Raw genomic sequence first — 22124 nt, forward strand, 5'->3', positions numbered from 1 at the left:
AATTGTCAGTCTTTTTTTTTTTTTTTTTTAATCAAACTTGTGTTTCGATCAACTCTAGAAAAATGTACACGTTGTGACGTTGAACGTGTGCAAAAAAATTAAAACCACGCTGATGAGCTCACTATCGAGAAAACGTTCTCAATTTATCATGTTCCTATTCAGCCAGCAGGTGGTGCTACAGCACAAACAAAAGCTAATTGTGCTAACGAGTAAATGACAAAGATCACATTGTAAAATTAAATGGGCAATGAAATATGTGCAAAAGACGATATGAATGTAAAATAAACGGATGCAAAGTGCCATATAGTACGCTACAGTACTATCACTCCTCCTTTGAATTCTAATAAAGTGAAGTCTCTAAAGTTTAAACAAGTGCTCTTCAGTGATTTGGGTTGAATTCCAGTTTGTCCTATCCATCAATCCATTTCAATCCATTTTCCGTGATGTTTGTCCTCATTAGGATTGCGTGTGAGCAAAAGTCTATTCCAGATGATGATCATGACTTACTTAAGTGTACATGTGAAGTCATAATTCCTTTGTCGATGTTAAAGTCGGTGACTCAGTGTTCTATTTAATCAATCAATCATCAGGCTCAAGTGTGTGAGGTACTTTTTAAGCAAGGATATTTAATATGCACACAATGTTATTCCACTGGACGTCGGTTTGTGGTGAAGTTTTTATCAAGGTGTTGAATTTCACAAAAAAAAAAACAAATCCAGAAGTAAGCCCTTGCAACCTCCATTTTTTTTTTTTAATCGAGGCGTTGGACTACTCTGAAAAGAGATTCAGCACCTTTATGGAGTATGTACATTGTGAATGGGGAGAGCAGAAATAATATGAAATCGGACTTTTGGCAATAAATAGATATACATCTACGATACAGAGTGGAATAAAACAGCTCTCATACGAAGCTATAATAAATAAATAATTTATCAGAAATAAATATATTTTACTTTTATACAGTAATACGTGAAGATGCATGGCATCCATTTGGCTGAGCTCACTTGAACATTGAACCCATTTACTTGTGATTGAACTTCTGGGAAGAGCCGACATCTCTGCGAGTAGCAAATATGGAACATTTTACCGTCGTCTGTTTGCTTGTTTACCAAGATAAACGCTCGCTGGCTCGCTGCTCGTGCTGTCGCTTGAGTCTCAGACTTTGGGTAAGTCACGCATGTTCAAAATCAAAGCGGTCACGTTCACATGGTCCATCCTGTGAGTCTGCAACATACGTGGAAAGAGGGAAAGTGTTGTGCTCGTAACAAGGAATCCGTACTGTGGCTCCGTCATGGCCTTGTGTGGAAAGCAGTTTGAGCATTTGCTTGATTTCAAGGTGAAGATCCATGTAGGTTACTAGTGCACTCTTTGGAAAGGCCAATTTTCACATTAGTCAAACTTACCCCAACTTAAGAGTTACCGAAGTAGGTTGCCTAATAATGTTGAGTTCACTTCAACGACTGCCATACTAGTTATGCATTTCCACTGCTATATGACATTTCTGGACACTAGTAGGATGACTTTAAAATATTAGGACAACTAGTGAGAAAAAAATGTGCACAAGCTGACAGCTGCACCTGTCTAGTACCACTTATTGAAGTATTAGTAAAATGAATGTACGTTTTGACTTCTATGCACGTCAATGGCAGTGAATGAGTTAACTTGTACATTTTATCACATCACTAGTAGCACATAGTTGTCAACGAGTGTGTAGTTTTGCCTCATGAGTAACAAGTAGTTGTCTGACCGGTATACCAAAGTTGTCCTACCAAAAAGCAAAGTAGCACATAGACATTAAGATAGAGGCCATTTCCGTGATATCTAGCGTAAGGTTCATGTGCTCTTTGTCTTCACTAGTAAATGAGGGTGGACTAGTAGACTGACTTTATCTGATGAGTATTTTTTTTTCTCTACTGTATGACATTTCTCCACACGACTAAGAGAACTTTGGCATGTTACCAGTGAGGCAAGACTACTTCGGATCTACTAGATGAGTCGAGGAGGCTACTAGTGTGTGACACATGTCCACTACTTGGGGCTAGTAGTGTTATAAATTCGGCACAATAGTCTAGTGTTAACGAATAATTGCATGCTCATGCTAGTCGGCCAAAAATGCCACTTGGACGAGAAAACGTTACGACTCTTGAGTATAGTCGTGATACTAGTGCTCTCTCGTCACGCCACGCGAGTTGCTGGATATTACGGATTTATCTGTACTTGTAGCTTGGAGATGTCCACAAGTGCACATTTTTGCCTCACTAGTACTTTTCCTTTTTGGAACCAAATCCTACTCATTCTACTGATTTGTCATGCCAGTGTGGACAGAGAGTGTACTAGTACACGGATCTTCACCTGGTTATCAAGAACATTGAATAAATGCTCAAGCAGCTTTCCAAAGCCTCCTCTTTGGCTCTGCACCCAGACCTCGTCCTTCACGACAATCAGGAAGTGCCTCCGTTACTTCCCGCTTCATCGGTCTTTGGTGCGTTTTTTGAAACTCCTCCCATACGTCCAATCAGTGGAGAGGACCGAATTCCTTCAGCCCATACAGACGCAGCTGGCGGCAGATAAGGACTGGATGGTCCTCCACGTGGTCTGAGCGTCCATGAAGGACACGGGCTCGTAGCGCTCGGGTCGGCAACATGGGTGGTTGCTGACCTTGCGGGCGGTGCGTCGCGGGAGCGAGCCGTTCTGCAGCAGGGCTTTCAACGCCAGGTCGTAGTTAGTCCTGGAAGACTGGCAAGTGCCCACGCAAAACTTGAAGAGGACGATCTCGTCCGAGTCAAAGCCAAGTCCCAGATCGCGGACTTTCATTTCACGCTTCTCCACGCGGCAGTCCCTGCTGCTCTGCTTGGGTTGCTTGTTTTTACCTCGGCCTTTTGCGTCTCCCTTTCCTGTGTCCCTGGCGTCGTCCTTTTCTTTCTTCTTCCTCTTCTTCTTTTTCTTCGGCGAGCCTTTGGGTTGAGATTCGGAGGGGTCCGAGGAACGTGCCGTGCGGCCCGCCCAACGAGCGCTCGGATGGTCGTCTGCTTCGTCGACAATAGAAGGTTCTAAAAAAAGACAAATATAGACAGTTTGAATTAGCGATGCAATTGTGTTTAAAAATAAATAACGGAATTAAAGTCAATATTTATCCATCGTCGCTAGTTAACATTAACAACACAGTGGCAAAAAGTGAGCAGCTCGTTAAGTTAACTTAGCTGTTGGGTTTTTCAATTTTTTTTCTTACCATACAGATGATGCCAAGGGTAGTTATCGTCTTCTTGCGCCTCCTCCTCCATCGCTTCTGATAGGACAGGAAGTTGTCGCTCCTCCTGGCCTCCAAGCAGACCCGCCATGTGATCCGAGTCCACGCCCGCACCAACCGCACCGGCGTCGGCTTGAACGTGAGCGCTGTCGACCAGAGGTAACAGAAACAGAAGCAACCACAGCAGCACCTAGAGGAGACAGAAAACTCATGAGAGGAAGTCACCCCTGATGTTATTCATAATTGTATACAATTAATTATTACTATTATTTGAACATTTTATTTGAATATTTTATCCCTTTTTTGGCTACTAATTAATTTTCTGGTTGTTCTGTCAATGAATTTTGGTATTAAATCAATGAACATAAAAACATAAATAAATAAAATAATAATAATTAAAAATATATATAATATTTTGACCCATCTCCCCCGCTCCCTTCCCCCATAATGGCCCAGCTTAATAAAGCTTGCGAAAGAGCGACTTAAGCAATGACGTCTCAAGCCGACTCACCTCAGCCAACATCACAGAGGTCGTTTCTGGTCTCTCCTTCTTCCGATTCCTCCATCGAGTCCCACCTGGATGCAATAATCAAAAGCGGGAGGGAGGAATGTGAGAACAAGGCTTCACTTTGTCAACTTTCCTCCACCTTTGAAAATGGTAACATAAACTAAAAGCACAACATGCGGGAAATATGATGATTTTACAATGCTTCAGATACAAAAAAATAAAGAAATAAAAAAACGCCCTGAAAAAGGAGACGTATCAAATAAATGAGGCCTGCCCGAGGACACCGCCTTTGTTACTCCTTAAAGGACCACTGTTTGCTTCCAGCCAGTGTTGGCTTGTCGCTTCAAACAACCATGCAAACAAAAGGCAACATCTGCGATATACTCGTCAAAAGCATTCTTCGTGAGTTATTCCCGAGCCGAAATCGCTTCATGGAGGTCTCAGCCAAAAAAAAAAAAAAAAGCGCCTCAGACATGCAGGACAGGTGATAAGAGGTGTCACGGATGCAGATGTTTATATATAGTACGTGCAGCGCGGAGGATCGAGCCCGCCGCCCGTCCCGTAACATGAGGTCATCAAGTTCCTTTGTTGCCTCCCGCCCTCAAAATGTCAGGAAAGGTCCAGCTCGCTCATCTGTCTTGTACGTGACACTATTGGTGTTAGGGTCAAGGTCAGAGGTCGACGACTCATTCACAACTCTTTACAGTGCAATCGTACGGAGCTTGAAACAGGACGTGAAATAGAATAACATTGGGAACAATTTGGGAAAAATTTAATAATAATCTGTTGAGTTGTGCTGATTAAAATTCAATTAGGCATGCTATTTCAAAATTGCATTTTTTTTTTTTTTTCAAAAACAGATTTTTATATTGTACTCACGGCAATGTGTTTGTATAGTCCCAATGGAGACGGTGGTGAGAGGTGCGTGCAGCTCCCAATAGGTCAGTACAATCAATATCCGAGAATAGAAATCTCGCATAGTTGGATTTAAGAGGATCCGAGCTGGCTTTTCTCTTAACCTTGTAACCGTCGGCATACTGTTGTCATTTTTAAGATTTTTTTTTTTTTTAAACCTCTGAAGGCATCTAACGTTTCCATCTTAGTATTATATATACCCATTTACACATTTAATATTTATTTTTTATTATTTGTTCCATGTAGCTCAAAACGCACCCAAAAATTTGTTAAAAACAGCTGGCAGACTTAATGCGACAAAAAAAAAAATGTGTTCCCGTTGTTCGTGTTACGTTCATGATGTCATCAACACGAATGAGTGAGTGTTCTTGAATAAAGTCGTTTTTGTTTTGTTTTTTTAAATCTGATTCATTCATTCATCAATAAAATAAGTGACATGTTCATTGATTTAAAAAAAAAAAAAGTCTTCATTGCCAATTTGTTAGAATAACCTGTTCCGTTTCATGTCTCACTTTTAATCAATGAGTTCAAGTATATTTTTGCACTTGTTTCGGAGAAAAAAAACAACTACTCTCAAGAGTCTGTCTTCCATAATCTCAGCCACGGTCAAACGTCAGCTCAGCTTCATAAGTTTATGACCCCCATTATATCTCTTAGTCCAATAAAAAGATTATTTGCTTATTTTTACATTTCTAAATTGCAGGAACTTTATTCTGCAGGTTTGACCTCTATGTTCGTTCAGTTCATGCGCGCTTTCACTGTTTCAAGACTCCCCCGCGCCACTTCAAAGCGCAACAGGTGCATGTTTTTGTGGGGAACCTGTGCAAATAAGGTGGCAATAAAACCAGTTCTTGGGACAGTTTCAAATTCCCCCGTGGACACCATCGTCACTGCCCTATAAAAAATAAACATATGGATGACTTGGACACTTTTAGTCTTTCAAGAGTCCCCCCCTCCCCCATGACCCTTTAAAGACCAACAGGTGTACGTTTCTGCAAATGTGGCGGTCACACAGACAGTTCTCAGGACTCTTTTTAAACTCCCCTATGAACAACATCCCCGCTGTCAAATAAAGACACACAAAAGTGGCTTGGATTCTTGATTTAAAAATTTGCTGAGACTTTAAAAAAGAGCCAAGGTAAAAGGAGAACATCCACCCATCAATTATCTGAGCAAATTGGGCCCGAACATTGGGTTAAAAAGCTGACATCAGAGTGCGGCGCGATGGTTCTGAGAAGGTCAGTAGCGTGCAGGCCTTCATTCGCGGGTCGAGAGCCATTCCGAGTTGCTAATGCCGCAGCTGGGAGTGCTTAGCCTCTTTTAGATGAGTGTGCCGCGAGTCTACGGGGGCCCGTCTGCTGGTTCATTTCACCTTGGCACTCTGGAGCTGTTTACAGCCCCACGCCTGCAGCCCTTTTCAGGGATGCGTTGAGGGGGGTGAGGAAAGAGGATGGAAAGCCGTTAGAGCGTTTATTCAATATCCTTGATATCCAGCTTAAGGTTTGTGGACGAGCATCCGCTCTTTCATCACTACATTTCAGTGCGTTAGTACGACGACGATGCCTTCCTAGCAGTTTTCTTTGATTTCATGATTGCAGGACTTTTCTGCACACAACTTAAACATAATACTCAACTTATCTATACTTCAACTGCAACAAAGCACTGGATGTTAAGTCGTAGAATTTTATCACATATCTGTCATGACCAGGATTAAAATAGTTGGGGATTTTTCATTAGAGTTATCTTTTAATTGTTCTTAACTTAAAAAAAAAGTGGGTTACTTTTAATAGTTTTTTTTTTTTTTTTTTAGAAAAATGCTTCCCTTAGATTTTTTAATTAGTTTTAGTATTAGTTTTAGATTTTTTTAAACTAAAAAAAAAAAAAAAAAAAAATCATACAAATATTTTTAAAAAGTTGCTATTTTTTTGTGTAATAAATTAAATAAAATTACAATTCCCAAGTGGCACTTTTTCCTTCCTTCTTCCCTACTGCTGTGTAGCATTACTGAAATAAATACATTTCAAATTAAAGGGAAATCTCATGTATGCAATTATTTTAATAAATAAAATCTCATTTTTTCAATTTTATTTTAATGATTTCCACTTTAGTTAAACTTTTTCTTGTTTGTTTTCATTAACGATAACCTTGGTAATGACATAAAACCTGTGCCACACAGTGCTTGGAAATCACTGGACAAACAGAAATATGGAAATCAAAACATAGCCACAACAATTTTAGTCAATTACACAAATGAAATTTGATCTTTTAACAATTGGTGACCACCCTGTTTTTGCTTTTGCTGACGCATCATGTAGATCGGCTGAAGAATTTCATTGTATACGATGAAAGCCTTTCCAGTTCCATTTGCGTGCACCGTCGCAAAAAATTGATGATCAACAAGTCAAGAAGATTAAAATGTGTCTCCTAAATCATTTGGTTGTCATAATCATTAACGCAATTTCGACCAGCTGGATTTGCAATGAATGAGAGGTCAACTAAATGTGTTTGCGATTAAGAATGTGGGTGCCTACTATATACTGTTACAGGCTTGGAGCTGGCCGCTTGCCGACACTCTATAAACCTCTCACCTTGTTTAAAAAAAAAAAAAAAAAAAAAAGCAACACCAGCATCTCTCTTGTTTCACCAACCTTCTCTCATAATGACCCTTTATTAGGGACAAAATAACGCTGTGTGCAGCGTTGCGCGTGCACGTTCCCGTTCGCAAAATGACCTCCAGGGTTAACCTGTCACTAACGTGGTGCCTGATTGCAGCAGTACAGTAAATCACTGCTGGCTCAATAAAACACACCTGCAGTGTAAGAAGAGATGTGGGAGAGGCAGAACACCGGGAGAGCTGCCTGATCACTACCAGACACCCAACGATCCGTGGCGGGGGGGTCCCTAAAAATGCACAATGTAAGTGTATGCTCAAAAGCTTGGCACACTGAAGAATGGATGCATTGTGTGTTTTTTTTTTGTTTTATTTAATTTAGATACGATCATAAGTGCACCCAATTTGGCCTTATTTATTTCAATATTTATGAATTATTCGTTGATTAAACCGGTGGTTGAAAAACTTGAGTGTCTTATTGATTAAAAAAAAAATAATAATAATTATATATATATATATATATCTCCCTACATATAAGACAAATTATGACAGAAATAATGTCCTATTTTCAAAAATACAGTTCTACATTTTTAATTAATAAAGGTGTAATAAAGGCATAATATGGGAATAAAGTTGTATTTATGAAATTCATCAATTAAAATGCAACTCTCTTACTTCATTAAAAGTTGAATTTGTGACAAAATTACGAAGGAAAATTATGAGTTTATTCTCGCAAGAATATGGATTTGTTATTGTAAAATTATGATATTTTACTTAAAAATGGGCAACCGGGCAATTCCTATGTTAGTTATGTTAAATGGCCTTATGATTATAAAAGGGTCTTTGGGGAAAATAAATTCTCTAGCAAGCAACTAGTCAACCCACGTCGTCAAAAACTGGGAGGCATATACACAAATTTTTTATAATTGTGACGGCGTTTAACCGATTTGGCTGTGAATACCCTTAAATTAAAGTTCTGCACATTTCATATTCAATTCATTTTCAGTCTACACAAAGTTCAGTTTTACTCACTGCAGGAAAAAAATGATAACACTATACGGGAATTGTGTAAGGGTAATCATATGATAAGACTTAAAATTAGAGAATAGTTGTTTTCCCCCAGGTCAGCAAACTACTTATACGGGTGTTATTTTGCATAATCTTGCTTGACGTACCTATGAAAAAAATAAATAAATAAATAAAAAAAGGTCATTACTCGGCAGTCCTGTACATTCCATATTAAATTCATTCTTCGTCTACCCAAAGTTCACCACTATGAAAGGAGAAAAAAAAAAAGATAATAATTGCGTTGGAGGTAATCGTATGATAAGGAGAATTAAAACGAGAGAATAGGTTATTGTCCGGGGGAAGCAGGAGTGAAAAAAGCTAATTGAAGTTCTGAATGAGAGGAGAGATAAAGTTAAATCCGGGTAGCAACGGGAATGTCAAATTGCGAGTGCAGACTGAAGGCCAGTCAGACTGTAATCCCATAATCCCGAGCGGGCAGGCGGGATGTAATTGCTCGTTAGTGCCACTTTCCACTCGGAGTTCTGTCACTGCTTGAAAACCGCAGAGGGCTGTGCCAAAATGAGAAACAGATAGCGGCTCCCATGCAGATGGACATGTGCACCCCACTCAAAAAACACACATGTGCACTCGCCACACACGCACACATATTGTGTCTCTGCCAATTTCTCTCACACACCGGGGCGGGGGGGTCTCGCCGTAATCAGAGGTGCGGACACCAGCGAGCCTGGAGGAGGATGGCGAGGAGTGGAGGGTATCTTTGTGTGTGACCCCCCCCCCCCCCCCCGGTCCCACTCCCCACGTCTCCCACCTGGAGGTTTTATTAAGCCCCTAACAACATCTCATTCTTTGGGAGAAGGTAAAGGCTGGGGGGTCGAGTTGGGTGGGGAAAGGGCAACATATGTGGAGGGAAAGTGTGCTGAGATGTGAGGAATAATGTGTCACAAGCCGGGGAGGCTGCAAGTGGCTCCAAAGTGGATTCGACGTCGTTTGTGTCGATTGGCTTTGCAAATGCTGAGAAATTTGCAATCGCGCAATAGTCGGGTCATCAATTATTACATCAGGCAAATTAAACGCTTGTACAGGCAGTGGGAATGTACTTTAGAAAAGTGGTCCTCAAGCACTGGACCGTGGGCCAGTTTGGATCGAGCCGCACAGATGGGAGGACCAAAAAAAAAAAAAAATGCAGTACTTCTGGTTTACTTATTATTGAGGGTAAAAAATATTTTATTTTGAAAATTCTCTCCGTTATATCCACCTATGATGGTCTCTTGACAGATATCATGATGGAATTAGCAAAATTAGTAAAAAAACAGACCACATAAGAAACCCACTCTGCACAATATGAAAATTGGTTTGAACGTCGTTGATCAAGTCGTGTATTAAGTCCGAATATATTGAGTCATTTTGACGATTCCGATAAAGTCGTTTGATCGTTTTAATAAAGTCGTTCGGACGTATTTGGTAATTCCCATAATGGACAACTGCACTTGCGTAAATCAATACCAAAGATATATAATATGGCTGCTTACTGTTATAATGTATGCTAATTTGTTAGCATTAAGCTAGCATGGCCTTTCTTTAGACGGTTGGTGAGCAGTTTAAAAAAAACAAAACAACTAATACATTTTGTTTTATGATTAGCTTGACGGTAAACAAATTAGGTAACTTGAGTGAAAGGTTTTGTGATTAATTTTTTTTTTTTTTTGGGTGGTGTCCGTGAGATTTTTCTCATGTAAAATACACACACAAAAAAAATGGTCATGAAACTCGGCATTTCGTCTTTGTCATTCGTCATCGTAAGAATCCAGGACCGGCATCCCGCAGCGGATTGCGTTTGACCTCCGAGTCGCCTGTATTGTTTTTCGGCCGCGGTGGAGGTCTGCGCTCTACCCCGTTGCATTGAAAGCACCACGAAAAGATTTATCGCCGTGCTTGGGAGCAGCTCGGTGACATGGCTAACGTCAGCCGCTCATTCAAGCTTCCAGGGATTTATTTCGACTTGTTTCTGACCACCTGCTGGACTTAACCCTCCTTATTTTAATTCGCTTTTTCGTCTCTGGGAAAACATCTGGCTCACTTAGTGGCGCTTGCGAACACAGCCCATTTTCAAAACGGCGGCCTGAAATTGCATGCCGTAAAACCAAAACATTAAGAGTGGTAAACACTCCGCAGAGCTGAGGAAGGACTCATATTTCTCTGTGGAGTCCTCAAAATATTTATTAGAGCGTTTTAAGATGCATTTTATGTCACACTGTGGTGATTATCTACGTGATTACTGGCTTGTGAATACTTGTAGTTAAATAGTAGCAGATTTAGGAGGACCAGAACACATTTGAAGCTTGGCCTCAAGTCAGACAATACAACCTGGACTTAATTAGAAGTTCCAATTAGGGAAAACATATTGGGTGCCTGATGAGGAACCCGAGTAAGTGATTAGTGGTTTCCTGCTGCCTTCCCTCCCCAACAAAAGAGCTCCAGAGAGCAAAATGCAGCGTTCACACGTGGAGATGCATTTTGCCAAAAAGGTGCTCGGACAGAATTTTTGGACTGGGGGTTTTGTTAGAGGGGTTTTAAACACACGCATAAATAACACCCATCTGGTGTTAAGACACTTTAATCAATATTTGAACACATGGAGCCACCAATGGAATTTAATTCATAGGCATATCTTTTTTTTTATACGCTACAAAGAATAAAAAAATATTACTGGAGGATACGGGGGGGGGTGGATACATTCCGTACAGTATGTCTGAATTATACTGCCCCCAGGTGGTCAAATCACAAACAAGAATGCTTGTTGAATTAACGCAAATAATAAAGCAAAACTGTTTTAATTTTTTATCTTCCATTTAATTGTTTTTTAATTTACAATATTTTAGATTTTAAAAAAAAAATGCATTTTTGGTGAATTTAAATTGTCCATAGGTGTGCTTACGACTGTGAATGCTAGTTTGCATACTCTATAGGGTTTAAGTTTGGAGTTTGGCGAAAAACCATCCAACATCTTGCCCCCTCCTCTTGAACTGCGCGGTTGTTTTGGCACTTTGCTTCATTATCTTGACGCGTGATGAAAGATTTCCAAATCACTTTGGTCGTATCGTTCTTTAGATGAAAAGACAAAATGTTTCTGCAGAGCCTCGAGTTGACTTTGCTGCTGCTGCCATCGCGTGTCTCATCAATGAAGATTAATGAGCCCGTCCCGAAAGAAGCGATCACCTCCGCTGAGTATCACGGATGAGCTTGTATGTCGAGATCATGTGCACGTCCTTTCTGTCGCAAAGATTTTCATCACTTTGGTAAAGGTTAATCTTTGTCTCAACAGTCCATAAAACGGAGAATTTCATCCACTCGTCTCAGCGGTTGTTGTCAAATCGCCCGGCGTGGTCTGGATCTTCTTGAGTAGCCACTTGGACAGTCGCCTCACCGTTTTCAAGCATTGTGTATAGAAGTTAATGACGTGAAAAAGAAAAAGAGTTTTGCAAATATATTGTATCCAGTAATCTCGCTACGCTTTGAGCGCCAATTCATGGATACACTTCACTCTTTTTTTTTTTTTTTTTTATAAACCATACATTCCATGCTGCACCGGTATCCACTGTTGCCAGGCAGTTCTCAAAACTTGGACATTTATTGCAGTTATCGTCGTTTATTGCAGGGGACTGGATTTTCAATTTGATCCAAACATTGGAGCATTAACCCACTCAGTGTCTGTAATATTTAAACACTCCTTATCTAAATATAATTTCATTTATGATTAAAATGTGAGAATGTTGCTGTTGACTCAATAATGAGAATAACCAATAAACACTGTCTGATCCAACTTCATCAGTTTTTTTTTTTGATAAATGAAAACTAAAACTAATTACAACTCCCTGAAGTAAAAAAAAAAAGAAAAAAGGAAAAAAACAATGAAAAATCCAAATTACATCAAATCATTATAAACCCGCAGCGGTTTGGGTTGCTCGATGCATGAAAGTGCAGACAACTCTGCGTTTGTGCTAAAGGAACATGAGACATTGATAAAAGCTGCTTATCACGCTTCTGATTGGCAACAAGTGAGCACAATGTAATTTTTAGTTGAAAGGGATGAAGGTTAAAGCTGTAGAAAAAAAAGTGGCAAGTGAGGAAAGAAAAGGGTTCCTCGCAAGCTGAGGAATTCTAATGACCCTGCTGTAGGATTTTCCACATCAGCTGTGACTTCCTACACGGCAACCGTTTCTACAAGATCAAGCTTGCAGGGTCACTGGAAAGTTATGCTAGTATGCAGTTAGCGCTAATTACCAGTCGGGGGGGGGGGGGGAGTAATTGGATACAAATAGTTTGTTACAGTAGTTAAGAAGATTTGACAGGTACATGACTATTCATCTTTCTTCTGACTTTTTTTTACTTTCACGCTTGAAAACAGTTTGTACTTCTTACTTTGTCAAAACAGGCTTGTTTCTTTTTTTAACCTCTGCGGATGACAACTGGATGTAAAAAAAAAAAAAAAAAAAGGGGGGTTACAACACGCAAGTAGCGACCAATTTGTTGAAGAGAAGCAGAAAATTGGGCATTTGCATGTCGGATCAGATAAAAGGAGACGGGATGTGTTTCCCCGTGAGCGCCAAGGTGAAAACGTCCTCCCGACATGACAAACGTGTCTCCTCGGTGTTCTCTTCTCCTTGTCTGACGGAGGCAAATTCACCGCGTCCCTGACCCCAATAACCTGAATTCCTGCCTGATTGACTTGCTTTTAAAAGGAAGCCACACAGAGAGCGCTCGGCTGATCCTCACCTTAAATGGGAACACATTTGGGACGTGTGGGAGAGATGATCAGAGGGAAAGATTTCCTCTTTCCGGTACGTGTGAAGGAGGTGGGGGGTGCCGCGTTAAAGGCCTCAAGAAAGAGAGGCCAAGAGGGAGCGAAATGAGACGGAAAACACTCGCAGTGCAAGTCTGCATCACTTTGTCTTTTTAGTTTACATCTTTACACCTTACGCTTTAAAAAAACAACAACAAAAAACAGTCTAACAGTGAACCCCCGGTAATTGATGGGTTTGCATTTCAGACCTTTTTCTTCATCTGGCTGTGTCCGCAAGTGCGGCGCCTGCATGTCATGAGAAAATTATGTCGCAGACGAGGGACGGAATGTACCCACTTGGGTCTGCCTCGAATACTGATGGGAATTTAGTGACGGACTGACGATGCCCACTTCTGTGTATATCTTTGAAGTACTGACAAGTTGATTTATACTGTAAAATGACCACTCACGCAAGTAATGGCAACTTGGATGTTAATGTGCTTGTCTAATACATCAAAGAGAAATAAGGCACATTAACTAAGGTAAACGCGCACGAATGACAATGTAAGCTAGGCGAAATTAATGCTAACGCTAACGTTAGCGCACGTCTATCCGTGGTGGCAACAGGAATCATACTTAACCAATAAATGAACACTCCAAATTAAATGGTAATGTCACTCACCTCGAATGGAAACACACTGGTAAAGGCACACAAAAAACCTCCTTCGACGGCTCGTAAATCTCTTAACAGCGCCCCACTCTTTAATTGCTCAACAACCTGCTAGTCACGTAAGTCACTCTCTCTCCTCCCTCTCACTCGACCGCAATAGTCGTCGCCTCCGAAAATTTCTCAACAGATTTGAAAACCGTCATTTACAGGGTTCTTGCACCATTTTAAAAGTCAAATTTAAAGTATCTGACAAGCCAAGCTGGCCCATTTTTCACTAACAAGCTAAGTTTATATTTTTTTTTCTTAATCAGGAAACTGAAATTAGTAATAATTTTTTCAACCCATTCATTTACGAAAAAAACTGAAAATAAGTGCCAACTTGAAGAAGGCCTACTTTTAATGAGGACTATGGCTCCTGTCCGATCCTCCCCATGTTACTGTGAGAGTCACAAAAGGGACCCATTACAAACTCACTATTGAAAATCATTGTACTTTCAACGCTTATAACGTCCAAAAACGGTGATCGATTGGCACCAAAATTCCTACCTATGACCACCTCAACATATCAAAAGGATTAACCTCTCCGTGGCGGATTTATGTGAAAATGATGACCTGTGGAAGTGAGCAGATGCACCTGTGGAGCCAGAAGCTGCCCCGACTAAAAGCTCATGACGCTCTGCGATGCGATGCAAGACAGGGAGCTCGATGAGTTCTTTATCTGAAATCGACGCCTACTCACTCTCACGGTGAAACTGGTGGCTGCAAGCGGTGTCGGACAACACACACGACTCCGCAACTCCGCGACATGAAGATGCAGGCGGGCAGGACAGTAATGCGCTAATGATGTTGTGCTAACGCCTTTTGTTTTAACGGCCTGAAGCCAATTGTTGTCATTAGCCGTGCCGTTATCCTACTGCGAGCTGTGGAGTGAAAGGGGGGAAATAAACATAAAAGCTAAACAAATCCGCAGATTTTAAAAGAGCTAATATCGTCCGTTTTGATTCATCCGTTGAGCCCAAGTAAAAACTCTTAACGAGTTTAAAATCTGCGATATCGCTGCGGTTCGAATGAACACTGTGAAAAGTGATCTAGTCATGACACACATAAGCTAACTCCCTTTCCGTTTGACCTTTTTGTGCTCTCGTTGTTATTTCTCTAAATTAAGCCCACGCTGAGTAACACAAAGTAACACACACACAAACCCACACACACACACACACGCTGCGATCATTATGCGTGTGTCTTGTGTCTGGGTGAACCAGAAGTCTCCAAAGTGTTTCCGCGTCGCCCGCTCGCGCCCCAGACAGGCTGGCTCTAATGACCTGGCCTGATGGTTCAAAGCGGCCCGCAGACGCTATGATTAATGAACGCCACCAGCTAATTTCACCAGAATACAGCTTATTGTATGCATTAAAAAAACAAAAAAAAAACACTCTAGTTAACATTCTTTCGTATTTTCAGGATAAGTTGTTCTAAGGAAGGAGATCTTACGATAAAGACAGGAGTTCATTTCATGTTCCGAAAGGATTAACTGCTGCCTTGCTCGAAATGATTGAAGCTGTTTGAACTTGAAGAAGTCAAAGTGAGCCACAACAACTAAACAACTCCAGATCAGAGCTCAGGAGAAGGGGAATGATTTCCCTCGACATTCTTAGTCAAGATTGTCGAGCGCGACCAAAAAACAAAAAAAACAACAAAAATCAACGTCTCCGACAACAGAGGAAGAATTTGTCCCAAGGAATCCATTGAACAAATTGAAATTCCTTTTTGTCAGATCATGCCTCCTTCAATTTGCCCCCAAGTCATCAGTGCGGCTCACTCCGAACTTTAAGCACTTCCAGATTGAAGTTGCCCCGTGGCACTCCACGTTGCGTAATCAATCTCTCTCAGCGCAGTGAGCAAGGCTGCACATCGGGCCCCGAGCATGCAGCTATCTCATTATCGCCCCAAACACCGTCCATCATTTTAATGGATGTATATTTGATTTCATCAAGGTTATTAGGGAAGTGTGGTTCTGAAGTTTGTCACTGTTGGAGGACTGACTGCCTTTCTATACATCGGAGATCCTCCATTAAAATTCGGAGGGGGTTCGGGTTACAAAGGTGTTCTCAGGAATTTTGATTTGTGTCGCCAAAATGGTACATTTTTTGGTGTTTTTGCTGACCGTGACAAAACCGTAAAAACCGGTACCATGAATGAACACTCTTAAAACTGTTGGATAAGAAGTAACACAAATCACGTGAAAGAACTGGGGCCAAAATGGCCGGAACCAATGCTGGGATTCTCTCACCCAGTACATTGGGTTGAGGATTCAACCCAACACGTTTGGTCCCGATTTTGTTCCAATAACGGGTACAAATTATTCATACTAATGAATTACAGCTGCCAAGAAATGGGTTAATGCTGATAAAACCCACATTTTTTTAAGATGAAGAAATTTTGTCCTATCAGGGGTCACCACACCATATCTTTGGCACACTTTGTACACTTTTTAGAGCCCATTGCCAATTGTTGGGTTATGCGCACCTGATTGGGATTTGAAAGTTTCTGTAAAGAATGTTACATTAAATTTACTTCAACTTTAATACGAAAAAAAATGTCAACCAGCATCAGCGCTTCAGCAAGCCCAAATCCAATATTGAACCCAAATGCGGGTATAAGTAGCCCAAACCTGCTCTAAATCCACAGCTACCCAACAGAATGGGTTAGCAAAATAACCGGGCTTTCTTTTGGTGTTAAACTATGTTGATCCAACTCATAATCACTTAAAAAAAAAACTCAGATTTATGAGTCAACCATAACTTGTTCTCAAATCAAATCTTTTTTAATAAACAGACAGTTTGACTGTTCATAAAGGTCACATGATCACAACAATTTGTGACAACAGTCTCGTAAAGTAGTAGTACTTCCTGCACCTCTCACTCGATGTGGGCCGCAACCGCTTCCAGGCCAAGCGGTCGAGCAAAAATGAATGTATAAAGAGTTATTTGAGTCTCTGGCTGACAGGAAAGGTTGGCAGGAGACGTGGCAATCTCTGCCGCTTAAATGTGCACTGCTGCTATAAATCAAAACTGATGGAAATTCCGGACTTTTATTGAGGGGGTACCGAAGAAAATCCCCCACCAGCGGACTCTGTCAGGCACCTGTCTGCGGGAATATATCACGACTCGGTCATAAGCGCATGTAATAATATTTAATAAGGTGCTCCGATAATTGATCTTGACTTCCCTTTCAGTCTGTTTCCAAGAGGTTCCCCAGTTGGAGCTGATTACGCAACCTGAGAGGTTGCTTTCGAAAAAAGTTTTTTTTTTTTTTTTAAGTCACTGTGGGGAATAGAAAAATCAGCCGAAGGAAAAGAAGGCTGGGATGGCTGTAGTGTGCTTTGTGATTCTGCCATTTTTTTTTTTTTTTTGTCACATGATTAGAAAAATCTTGATGAACTGCGCCACGGTTGTGTGCCGTCACATTGGGGATGAGCTCTTTTAAACATACCGAAATACTTACGAGGTGCTTTCCATTCAACGACTAGTAATAACGTTGTCGATTTAACGGACAATCTCCAAGTGGCCCGATGAGCAAAACAACACTTAAAAAGCAACAAGCGTCTCGTAAAGCCTCACGCCAGTTAAAACAAAGCAGACGACGTATCACCCAGAAGCGCAATGGCTGGCTGGAGCTGACCCTCAGCGGGGGGGTGGCGACCCGCATGACCTTTGACCTCAGGAAGTGAAAGCTATGGCAGCGTGACGGCCGAGTGTGACAAGTCTGAGCGAGTCGTCAGCTTGTGTAGGTGTTGGCGTCCCAAAATGGGGTTTAGTTGATTTTGGGGAAAAGAAAAAAAAAATTGCAATAAATTTTGTAGTGTCATAAAAAAGTGCACGTTATATCAAGTCTACACACCCCTGATTTTGTGATCTAAAGATATTTTTTTTTCCATCATTAATGTGACTTAGCGGAGGTAAAAAATAAACAATTGAAATGTGGTTGCACAAGTGTACACACCCTCTGCCAACTGGGATGTGCCTATTTTCAGGATTAACCAATCACGTTCAAACATACATCAAATGCAAATAACGAGGGAGTCCACGAAATAATTTGCCATTTATAACAATTTTTATGTGGACCCACCCAAATTATGTTGTATGCATCATTAGAAAAAAAAAATACCTTACACGCGCTGGATATAAAAAGTCTACACACCCCTGCTCAAATGGCAGGTTTTGGTTATGGCGAAAAAAAAAAAAAAAAATCAGACCAAGACGAATCATTTCAATTATTTTTTTTTTTGCCATCACTATTGTGACTTAGCTGAGATAAAAATGGGACTGGGGTGTTTAGAGACATGTTTTAACACAACATGGCGGCCTTTTAGAGAAGGACGCCTGCTGGAGTTGCGGACGAGGGCATCAAGTGGAACGCAAACGTGGACGCCCCTCACGCTGAGCCTCATCTGTGTTCCTCAGACGTGACACATTGCACGCACATGAGCGTGAGTCAGTGGGTCACTGAGTCAGTCATCGACTAAACTGAGTCAGCCAGGTGCCTTTTTTCTTCATTCTGAAGAGGCCAAATCCTGACAAATGACACAGAAAACACAAACAACTACATTCCACACAAGGACACGGAGGTGTGGGAGAGAGAGGGAGGTTGAAAAAAAAAAATATCACATCCCACCAGGTTTGAAATAAAAAAGAAAGGGTCATGTCGGGCTCACAGCCAGCAGCTCAGGAAGCCGACACGATCAAAACAGTTTCATGTGAGAATGAAGCCACACTTCAGTGAATTCGGCTCTGTCAAAACACATCAAGATTAAGTCACTTCAAGTGCGCCTGATCCTCGCATTGCTATCGGACGTTGTATGTCTGCTGCTCATTGGGTGTGTGTGTATAGCATGTATCGTACGGTGGCCATAAAGGGTCAAAATGGTGACGTTTTAGTGTAAAACACAAGAAAGTTAAATAAATAAAATGTATACATTGGGGGAAACAAACAACAGTTTGAAATGTTTTGCTTCTGAATTATTTAGATTTTAATATTGACACATGGAACATTCTTTTACAATTTTGCGATATTTGGCAATGTTTTAAAAAGATAAATAATTGACCAAATCCATGAAGGATAGTTTTTGAGGGGGTATGGGTGAAAAGTGCCATTTATTTATTTAGTTATATATTTTTTTTTAGACATTTCAACATTGTGGATTTAAAAAATATATATTTTAGTGACATCTTTTTTTTTAGGATGCAAGAAAGGGAACAAAATTGGAGAATGTGGAGATATTTTGTTTATTTATTTTTTTTTTCATTTTAGCATGGAGAGGAAAGAGATCTCATTTATTTTTTGGGCGCTTTCTATTTTTTTTTTTTATTTTAAAATAAAAAAATTCATGGCCTTTTGGTGTGTTTTTTTTTACCAAATTCATTCTTCTTATTATTATTATTACAATTATTATTATTATTTAAAAAATATACAGTCGTTTTAATTGTGGCTACATGGTTTGAAAAAAAAAACATTTGTATAACCTAATAGAGTGACCTTTTACACCAAGTCCCTAATAGATACATTAAATATTATTGTTTGTCATTATAAAATTATGCACGGAGCAACATAGTAAAAATCAGTGCCTTAGTAATGCTTCATTTAAAATGCATTGTACATGAAAGTTAAATACAACAGATCTGTACTCAGGCAGACCTTCTTTCAGGTACCGCAACCCAGAATCATCGGTCCGACTAAAACCAGCGCAGTCCCTTTGAAAGACCAGCAACAGAAGTGCTTCCAATTGGACGGCTTGTAGGCTTTCGGCCAATAAGTGAAAGCCCCACTGGAAGACATCCTGACAGCCACCGTTCCTCTTAAACCGCCTCAACACTTTCAGCATCCTCCCCTCTCTGATTCGCCTTTCACAGACTTTCAAATAAACCCTAAATTCAGCCCCGTAAATGTTGACTCCAGGTTACATCGACCCACCCTGCGCCGAGCGAACCAGCTGGCAGGTGAAAGCAACACAGTATGAAAAAGCCATCCAACATGAGCCAGTGTTGTCACAGCAAACACACGGTGACAAATGACAGCTCTCAGCAGCAGCCAGAAAAGAGAAAAACAGCTCCTGATTATCAGCAAAGCTGTCATAGCATCACCGTGGCAACATGCTGACATAAATGCAACGCTGTGCCTTACCGGGTGACGTGCAGAGGTGCGCGCGCGACGGGTCGGGAAGGGCGCGCGGCCCCCGCCGGGTCATCAATGGACTTCTCCATCCAGGGCACCGCGTCATGTTTTAGCGCCTTGTCGTCACAGCGTGCAGGAGCTCCGTGCTGACTGTCTCCTCTGGAGCAAACGTGAAGACTCCATCTGCGTGCAGGGGACGGCTGGAGGCACCTCCTCCTCCTCCTCTTCCTCTTCCGCCCACCCCAGGACCTCTTTCTGCCGTCGCTCTCCTGCCTCGGCCTCCCCCCAGCCACTCAAAGCCTTGCGCAATCTCGGGCCCCCCTGGACAAGAAGCACAGAAGGTGTAAACAGCCAAACGCCGACTTCAAATGTGTTGCCGCATCAGCGCTTGTTTGGAGTTCAGTGTTATTATTATTCCGAACAAATGATTTGATGTGATTAGCAGTCCAAACAATCCATCAATCATACTTAAGACTACCACATAATTCTTAAAAGATCCTATGAACGCTACATATAACAAACATTTACTCAATTAATTCGTGGTGTCTTTTTTTATAGTACACGGCCAAGTTTGAATTTAAAGTTGTGCACCTTCCGTGTAGTACCGTGTGACGCCACAACATGCCAGGCAGCACTGAGCTGTATTGGAAAACCGCAGCATAATTTAAGTAAAAGAAGAAGGAAGCAAGAGCATAAAAAAGAGGCAAAGAAGGTCCCCAACTAATCGGCGTTAATAGTTGTTCCTACAAAACAGATCAAATAAATGCCAGCGAGTATTGTTGTCGGTCTGTAGGAATTTCAGCTCCGGGTGAGTTAAACTAGCAGCTGTTTGAGGGCTTATAATATCACGTTATTGGTTAGCATTAAGCTAGCATAATTTTGTTATTATACAATTTTGTGTGTGTCAGGTTTACAATAAACTTCAACTGGGATTGACAAATAAACAACTTGAAGCAAGTGCACTTGGTTTCTTATTTTGGTGTGAGTCTTCATTTCCTCAAAGTGATGTTATATGATACGTCATCTATTGCTTGACAGCAAGAGTATGAGAACGGGTTCGAAGGAATGTTTTTAAAAGCTTGTCTTGATAAAATGAAGTGTAATTTAATGACTTGAAATGTGTTGAAAGCATATGGGAATTGGTAAAAAAAAAATACATAAAAATGTTCACCTATCACGTGTTTGCGTCTGGGATGTATCCCGCCCGTGATAAATGGGGGGTTTGCTATACAGTTCAAAAGTCTTGCGAGATCATTAGCTTTGTTGTTATTAAGAATAATGACATGGTCATTACCGCATTTCTGTCGTTCTTTTAGACTACAACCAGAAACGGCAAAGAGACAGCGGAACATTAATTACACAACATTGCTTGTCACATGCACGGAGACTTTAATCACTCTTTGATTGATATATATTTTGATTTAGTCTCATATATCTTTTTTTTTTTTTTTTAAGTGATGTAATCAAGCTCTGTGTAGAAAACGTACAGCATCTCACTTATTTCAAGAATTCTGCACTATAAATTGGAATATGAGGCCAAATTGGGGGGAAAATAAACTTAACAACACAGTTTGCAGCCTATATTCAACTTAATTGCAGTTTGTTTGCGTTGACGGAAATAAAACCACAACGTGGAGGACTAACGCGCACGCGCGCACGCACACATGTACTAAATATTTGTCCTCAATTTGCTTCTGGTGCTGCCTCTGTTCTGACTCACATCCAACAAGCATGTTTCATGTGATGAAGCCAGTTTTTCTCCTTCACAGCTCACACTAACCTGTTCAGTCCTGCCTCCAATCAGCGTGGACGGGGAAAGTCTCACGATAGACGCAAAAACTTTTCAGTCTTCGTCTTTTATGAGGCTGCTCTCAAAACACAAATCTGGGACAGACAACAGGAGGGGGGAAAAAAAAATCCAAAAAGTGAAATAAAAAGTCCGTGCGTAATTCTTTTGCGCACCAGCGATCCGACCGCCAGGATGACTTTTTGGGGGTGGTTTAAAATACTTCTCCCAGGTAAGTATCCAATGTTGAATGTGTGGGCTGCTCCGTGAGAATGTCGCGCACGCTGTGAAGTAAAGCGAAGCGAAGTGTTCCTCGAATGGCCCGCGGTGGTGTTGGCCGTGCGTAAATAAAGAGCGCGCCACTCCGCCTGTCAGAATGAAAATGGAGCGAGCCGGTCGCTCCTCAA

General features: G+C 41.0%; 1 protein-coding gene across 3 annotated transcripts; it reads right to left on the bottom strand.

The window, feature by feature from the left end:
- Positions 1-622: 622 nt before the first annotated feature.
- On the bottom strand, positions 623-22124 carry artnb (artemin b). 3 transcript variants are annotated; one of them, XM_088311421.1, is made up of 5 exons: positions 21712-22124; positions 19941-20252; positions 3759-3823; positions 3230-3437; positions 623-3050 (listed from the first exon to the last, which is right to left on the bottom strand). In XM_088311421.1, the coding sequence occupies exons 2-5, from the start codon at positions 20035-20037 to the stop codon at positions 2539-2541; spliced, it is 882 nt and encodes a 293-aa protein (XP_088167547.1). In that variant the 5' UTR covers positions 20038-20252; positions 21712-22124; the 3' UTR covers positions 623-2538. The 3 variants fall into 3 exon arrangements, with proteins under 3 accessions (XP_088167547.1, XP_088167548.1, XP_088167549.1); XM_088311422.1 differs by lacking the exons at positions 19941-20252; positions 21712-22124 and adding exons at positions 7480-7571; positions 13773-13886; XM_088311423.1 differs by lacking the exons at positions 19941-20252; positions 21712-22124 and adding an exon at positions 13773-13797.

The sequence above is a fragment of the Idiotropiscis lumnitzeri genome, chromosome 12 (assembly GCF_059441095.1).
Source record: "Idiotropiscis lumnitzeri isolate Australia: NSW breed Sydney's pygmy pipehorse chromosome 12, RoL_Ilum_1.0, whole genome shotgun sequence".
Lineage (NCBI taxonomy): Eukaryota > Metazoa > Chordata > Actinopteri > Syngnathiformes > Syngnathidae > Idiotropiscis > Idiotropiscis lumnitzeri.

Bases quoted from the DNA above. Each gene is read 5' to 3' on its own strand.
- artnb (XM_088311421.1), bottom strand. From the start codon at position 20,037: ATGACGCGGTGCCCTGGATGGAGAAGTCCATTGATGACCCGGCGGGGG. The intron at 3,824-19,940 runs GTAAGGCACAGC...TATTGCATCCAG, and splicing joins GCACCTCTGCACGTCACCCG to GTGGGACTCGATGGAGGAAT. The intron at 3,438-3,758 runs GTGAGTCGGCTT...TGTCTCCTCTAG, and splicing joins CCTCTGTGATGTTGGCTGAG to GTGCTGCTGTGGTTGCTTCT.